The following is a 7,268-nucleotide window of genomic DNA, read 5'->3' as shown; positions in this document are numbered from 1 at the left end:
TTTTGAGATGAGCACGAGGCATGCAGAAATGCCCAGTGTGCCAGAGTTCAAGGCAGACAGAAGCAGCCAAACTCAGCCCTTAAGTAAGAGGAGCTCCCACACAACCCCCAACGACCCCTCCCAGCAGAGCTACTGGAGACATGGTTCCTTCCTCAGGCACAGCCTTTCTCATCATGCCCTTTGTAACCACTGAAGGAAAAGCAGGCAGGAGAGGTAATAGGGTCCCCCAGAGAGGAAAGGACCAAGAGAGCTTGCAACCCAGAGTCAAAACAGCCACTCTGACCCAGAGTTCAGACCAAGCCAAGTCTCCACCTGAGCACAGAGCTGAGGGCCCTGGGAGAATGTGGTCTGACAATTATTTCTGAGCCCCAGAGATAAACATCAAGATCAAGCTAATACGTTGTAAGTTCTAACAGCAAGAAGCTCAAAACCAGCCGGGCATGGTGGCTCAAGCCTGTAATCCCAGCACTTTGGGAGGCCAAGGCGGGCGGATCACAAGGTCAAGAGATCAAGACCATCCTGGCCAACATGGTGAAACGCCGTCTCTACTAAAAAATACAAAAAATTAGCTGGGCGTGGTGGTGTGTGCCTGTAGTCCCAGCTACTTGGGAGGCTGAGGCAGGAGAATTGCTTGAACCCAGGAGGCGGAAGTTGCAGTGAGCCAAGATTGTGCCACTGCACTCCAGCCTGGCACCTGGCAATAAAGTGAGACCCTGTCTCAAAAACAAAGAAAAAAAAAGAAGCTCAAAACCACTTAAGCGCTCAGGAATGGGGGACTGATGAAGTAAACTGACATTCACACAATGAATAATGCAGTTAAAATTACATTTTCAAAGAATAACACATGAAAATTAAATTGTTAAATATTTAAAGTATTAATTAAAGCGACGTAATCTCAGTTTTGTTTAAAAACCACAGGGTGCAAGATGAGAAGGAAATAAAAGTCTTTCACAGTCACTCTCAGGGGTAGGATTAGAGCTGATTTTTATTTTCTGCATATATTTCTATACTTTTCAAGTTCTCTAAAATATGGATTTATGCTTTGCTCAATTATAAAATATACTTTATATTGGAGCACTTGAGCAGAGCTCAGTGAAGGGATTCTGGCTGGCCCCCATGGCCCTGATGTGTTTTTTTTCCAAATAGATCTGAGCCCCAGAATATCCAAGAACCACTCCCACGGGAGATACACAGGCCTGCGAATTTGAGAAGTACAAGAATAAGAAGCTCCTGGAGGCAGCTGGAGGAATTCCATGTTGCAGGAAGCTCTCTGAGCCTTCGCAAAGTGTAGTGTGTCCTTTCCCTGCAGCCTCTGGCTGACCCGGGCCCCTTCTGGCTTACTGTCCCTCTCCCGGCCTCCTCCCCCAGGTCTAATGGCCCTGGCCCCAGGGAGCTTTGAGCTTACCACGAAACCAGCCTGGGGGACGCCGCCCCTACCTTTGGCACCTCGATCTCCCAGATGATGAGGTCGACCTTCTTAGGGTTGGAGCCTGCCTGGGCATTCTGGACACTCTCAGTCTTCTTGAGACCACAACAGCTATCCACGGAATCCATGCTGTTCCTGTCAGAACCTGCAGGGGAGGGAGCAGCAGGTGTGCGCACACACAGGCCCCAGCTCAGAGCAGCCAGTAACCCAGAACTTCCCAAACTCACATTCCCGGAGGCCCTGCCCCACACCCGCTCCTCAAGCTTGGCAGGTGACTGTCAACTTACAGTCTAGAAGGCTCAGAACAACCCCAATGAAAGGAGGACTGGGGGTGTCGATACACCTAATTTTAGCCTGTCACTTACAGTCCCACTTGCTTAATTGGCAGCCGCACCCAGCCACAGCTGCTGGAGCAGAGACACAAGTGGTGAACTGGGAAGACACAGACTATGCCCAGGGAAGGGGAGCCCACAGGGCAGAGGAGGAGACATGCTTGAGGTCCTCATGGTCCTAGGAGCCAGACCGATCACCACAAACACCCTGACACCCTATCCCAGCCCCTCAGACCAAGGGTCGGTCACCTGTCTCCAAGGCCCAGGTCACAGGTACTGGCCTTCAGCCAAGCAGAGCTAGACAAAGTCCTCAATAGCCTGCCTGAGGGCTCCATTCTTATATTCAGCAGGGACCTGCCCATTCCTCTGCTAGATGTGGACAAAAGAAAGTGTGCAACTCTAAACACTCTTCTGGATCAAATAATCTCTTGGTCAAAAGACTGAGACAAAGCTCATGCCCAAGAAATCCCAATTGGAACAGGGTTCTGGTCCTGACTTGGGCTCAAGAGTATGCCAAAGGGACTGTCACAAAAAAGCAGGTCCAGACCAGCTTGAGAGAAGTGGCCCTGGCTTAAATATGGATGACTCAATCACCAGAAACAGATCACTCCTGAGAGTCTGCCAATTAGGTTTCTACATGGTTTCTCCAAACCCTGGGCAGAATCCTTTGCCAAGCAACCCACATACTGGATGCAGAGAACTAAGGCCCAAGAGATCCAGCTAAGGAAGAATCACCTTCAAAGTGACTTCCCCCCTCACACTAGGGGCTTAGAACAGGATTCATGCAGGGAAAAGTAGCCCTTCTGGGGGAAGACTGCTTGGCCAGCCTGCCGGAAGCACAGCAGACTGACGAAGGTTGGGGAAGGGGCCGGGACCTCTGCTTACTCACAGCCCTCAGCCTCTGTCCCACAGAATGGGACTGGCTAACACCTGCCATCCCAAGGGCTCCCAGCAGTGGCTCAGAATCACACCAGGGCTCTAGCAGGCTGCACTCAAAGGCCAGCTTCCAGCTCCCTCAGTGGGGTGGTCCCTGGACCCTTCTCAGCTTCAACTTCTTCACACACAAAGCAGGGCTGACGTGAGGGTGCACATGAGGCACCAACCTGGTGCTTGGCACCCACTGCGTGCTTGTGGACAGTATTATCTGACTTCTGCCCACCATCCTTAAACCGCCCTGCCCATCACCATGGCTAGGTTCCGGCCTAAACTCAGGAGACTTCAACAGGTCTAGGTAGCTACTACTATCCATCTAGCATTGGCAGGCAAGGCTGCAGGGCTTGTTAATTCAGCTGAGGGGCAATAAGCAAAGGGAAGCTCCTTCATTCTTAAATAAAATAAAAATCACCCATTTTAAGATGCAATGTTTTAAGAAACATTTCAACATCCCTAGATTAGGATGCATCGTATAGTTATCTTGCCTTCTATAAGCATGACTGGCAGCACTTTTTTCTTTCCAAGGTACATAAAAACAGTAGTGTCTTAACAGCATCTTGGAGGTGACAAAATGTAGTGTGTGGTACAAACCAGATGCTGCTCAAAGTAGTAAAATTCCCTGTAAAGATTCCCAACCTTCCTGGAGCTGAAATGGGAGGGAATGGCTGTAGGACAGACAAGTCAGAGAGAGCCACTTGGGATATTCGTGGCCTCTCTCCATGAGATAAATGAAAACACCCCAGGGTAGCTGTAGAAGCAGGGCCAGGAGCTGCTGACCTGTAAGTTAGCAGTCTGAGCTGTCTACACTGGGCTCAGCACTCGAAAACCCCAGGACACCTTGTTATCAAAGGGCCCCGCTTTCTCGGGGGTGGAGCTGCAGCTACACAGAAAGAAAACGGCTGAGGTCTCTGCAAAGGTGACAGCAACAACTAAGGAAGCTCGAGCCTCCCACAAGTGTTCCAAGCTGCGGCCATTCTTTGGGCACTTACCCTGTAAGAGCTTCTGGAGAAGGAAAGCAGGTGAAGACACGGGAACAAGTACATGATTAAAAGGAAATAAACCATTCAAAACACTCACACCCATACTTGGCACTCAAGGGAAGTAAAGCTAAGGAGCCTCTCCATTAAAACACACACACACACACACACACACACACACACAGAGGGTAGTGTTTAAAAAAGAAAAAAACAAAGGGCTGGGTGCGGTGGCTCACACCTATAATCCCAGCACCTTGGGAGGCCAAGGGCGGAAGGATCACTTGAGCCCAGGAGTGCGAGGCCAGCCTGAGCAGCACAGAAGACTCCATCTCCACTAATATAATGATAACTTGAAAGAAAAGAAAAAAAGGCACACTAATGTTAATCAGTGAGCCCAACTTCAAGCTAGTTCCTTGGGAAGAGCTCACTGGGGAAGGTCACTGGCTGGGGAACCAAGTTACAGCTTCTGTGACTTTGGGCTTCAGGACAATCTAATTTCTCAGTTACCCACCAGCTCTACACTGTGCGCAGCTTTCTGCAGGTTGAGACAAAGAGCTGAACAGCACCATGACTTTGCTACACAAGTAAGACAAGGGAAAGGCAGACCGGCAGCCTTTCTCCAAGAAATACTGGGAGCGCCCCACCCTCTGCATGATCCCGAGACCCTCCTACCTCCTGAGTGATCTGCTTCTGCATCCACGGTCCATCCATCCTCAGCCCCCAAGTCTGACAACTCCTCTTTCAGCACCCCATTGCTGAAGGGCACAGTACTTTCTGGCAGTGGCGGGGTGACAGCTTTGTCCCTGGGACTTGAGCTGGTCTCTGTGCAAGAGTCTTCAATCCCTGAAGTGCTGAGAGAATCTGAGCAGTGTCCTGGGGAAGCCACCAAAGGGACATCTTGGCTACTGTCTGACATGCAGGTGACACAGGTGGCATCTTCCACCAGAATGCTCACCCCGTCCGGCGACTCTCCACCGGGGGTAGTCAGTGGCGGGCAAGGGGCCAGGGAGATGTGGTGTGCGGAATTCTTTGGCTTACTGTCCTTGGTGGGGCTGGACAGAAGGCTGTTCAGACAGCTCACGTAGGTCTTTGGTGGTGGTGAGCCCTCTGCCGGGAGGCCTGGTGACAGGAGGGCAGCATCCGACGGGGCAGCAGCTGCCTCTGCTGTGGCAGGCTCTGCGGTGTCTGGGCCCAAGACAGTTTTCTGGTGAATTAGGACACAGCTCTCTTCCTTCTGTCCTTGGAGTTGACTGGCTAAGGCCTGATGCACATGACCTGCAACCTCGCTCACCGCGGTGGCAAGCACCTGTTCGGTTGCTTCTGAGATCACTTGGGAGATTATCTGGAAGGCAGCCTGCTCAATCTTCTCATTTCTATCCAAGCTCTCCTCATTTCTATCCAAGCTCTCCTCATTGCCCAGTTCTCCCTCAACATCTCTGTCCTGGACTTTGCCATCAGTGACTGGGGGTGCTGGCGCCTCATCGCCCTTCACCAGCTGTGTGTGAGCCAACTCGATGAGGCTACTTGGCAACTTTTCTACTACATACTCTTCCTTCTGCACCAGCTCCACCACCTGGGGTGGGCTGCTCTTCCCCTTCTCTTCTTCCCCTGCTAAAGGGGCAAGGCTGGGGGCCTTGCTGTTTTCCAATTCTAAGACATGCTCCCGAGACAACAGACCTTCTTCAAGCACATTTTCCCCCAACACAGCATCACCGGTCCCTTCGGCCCCACCAGTCTCTCTTGCCCTCTCCCCAGAGCCATGCTTCTCTGCAGGGGCTGTGGGGTGTCCCGGCCGGCCCCTCCCTGGCACCCTGCTGAACGGGGACTCTTGCTTACACACCTCAGTTGCTTCGTGGGGGAATAGTAGACCCTTTGCAGATGAAAGGGGGCACTCCAGAGGAATTGACTTGGCTTCGCCACCTGTCAGGGCTAGCTCCAGCTTTGCACTGTCGTCTCTGCGTGTTCCTGGTCGCGATCTCATGTCTGTGGTGTTAGGAAGGCTGCCCGAGGACTCTGATTTTCGGCAAGGTGGGTGTGTCCGCAGCAATGCTGGGGGCTCTGCAGGCAGCTTGTTCAAGGTGGATGGCTCCTTTTCTGGCAGCTGTGTGACACTGGGGGCTGTGGATGCTACTTCAGCATGGACATCTTCCATGGGGAGAGGTTTCCTGATGGCGGGGTCAGCCCTCAGCTGCACAGCACCAGCCTCCACCTGCTCATCATGGCTGCTGACGTGGCCTTTTTTACGAGAGAAAAACCACCACCAGCCGAGGAGCACCAGCATCCCAGGCAATGCCAAGGGGAAGAGCGAACGGAACTGGACTGCCATGCTGGAAGTCTGAAGTAATTACACCTGGGGAGAGCAGGAGAGCGGGGAAGAGGGATGTTATAGAGCCAGGTAAGAGGATACTGGTGACCACACATGCAAGACAGTCAACGGGGTAAGGCTGCAGCCACCTCCCCTACCTTCCCTGCCCTCCAGGAGGAGTACACCTCTCAGACTGTACCAGCCACCCTCTGTGTGAACCCCTGGGGTGAGTGGCCAGGAAGAGACATCTTCCCCTGCATGCTCCCCCAACTCATGCACCCTCTTGAAACAAACAGAGCATTCTGTTCCTTAACCCAAATCCCTCCCTTCCTCACTTCATGATGCCAAATTCTCCCTATGTTCCCCAAAGGGGCTGGCTCTGCCCAGTGTGGCTCCATTCTCTAAACTTGCAGAACATTTTTATCTATCAAGTGGCGTCTGAGCATTTCAAACCCCCATGGAATCCACATGTACATGGGTCCCTCACATCTTACCCACAGAATCATGAGTCAATGAAGTGGCACTCTGTCACTCAGCAATTAGAGATGGTGAGAACGAAGGAGGAATAAAATTTCAAATGGCTAAGGAGATGGGCGAGGGACCAACACAACACACTGCAGCATGAAGGTCCAGCTCAGACTTGGAAGACTGAAGTACAGGCGGTCCCTGATCTTCCATGGCTCAACTTACAATGTTTCAACTTTACAACGGTGTGAAAGCGATATCCATTCAGTGGAAACTACACTTTCAATTCTGGATTCTGATCTTTTCCTGGACTAGCCATACGCAATGTGACACTCTCTCACGATGCTAGCTCCCAGTTGGCCACTTGGTCACAAGGGTGCACAACTGGTACTCCGGAGTGGACCGTGTTGCTAGGTGATTCTGCCCAACTGTGGAATAATGTGAGTGTTCTCCGCTTGTTTAAAGTAGGCGAGGCTAAATTATGGTGTTCACAGGTTGGGTGCATTCCATTCCATGTGTTTATTTTCGATTGATGATATTTTCAGCTTACAATGGGGTCTACCAGGATGTAACCCCGCTGTAAGCCGAGGAGCATCTATGGTGTCGTGGGGTCAGTGAGGGTGTCCTAAGACCCCACACTGTGTGGTCTGGACTTTAGCCTGTAGGCAACAGAGAACCAGCACAGGTATGCAAGGCATATACACCAAATGGTTTCTAGAAGGCAATTCTGGGAACAGGATGAAAAGTGTACAGAGGCCAGATGCAGTGGCTCAGTTTGTAATCCCAGAACTTTGGGAGTCCAAGGCGGGCCAAACACCAGAGGTCAGGAG

General features: G+C 51.7%; 1 protein-coding gene across 4 annotated transcripts in view; it reads right to left on the bottom strand.

Moving 5' to 3' along the window:
- AKAP1 (A-kinase anchoring protein 1) overlaps positions 1 to 7,268 on the bottom strand; it is a 37,590-nt gene that overhangs the window by 11,055 nt on the left and 19,267 nt on the right. For all 4 annotated transcript variants that reach the window (XM_037742125.1, XM_017538831.2, XM_017538834.2 and 1 more), the window contains exons 2-3: positions 4,341 to 6,018; positions 1,438 to 1,571 (exon numbers count right to left, since the gene is read on the bottom strand). In XM_037742125.1, the coding sequence (XP_037598053.1) occupies positions 1,438 to 1,571; positions 4,341 to 5,994 (1,788 nt within the window). In that variant the 5' untranslated portion in view covers positions 5,995 to 6,018. The remainder of the gene's footprint in view (positions 1 to 1,437; positions 1,572 to 4,340; positions 6,019 to 7,268) is intronic.

This window comes from Cebus imitator, unplaced genomic scaffold, assembly GCF_001604975.1.
Source record: "Cebus imitator isolate Cc_AM_T3 unplaced genomic scaffold, Cebus_imitator-1.0 Scaffold115, whole genome shotgun sequence".
In the NCBI taxonomy this organism is placed as follows: Eukaryota; Metazoa; Chordata; class Mammalia; order Primates; family Cebidae; genus Cebus; species Cebus imitator.
This window is presented reverse-complemented; position numbering and strand designations above follow the sequence as displayed.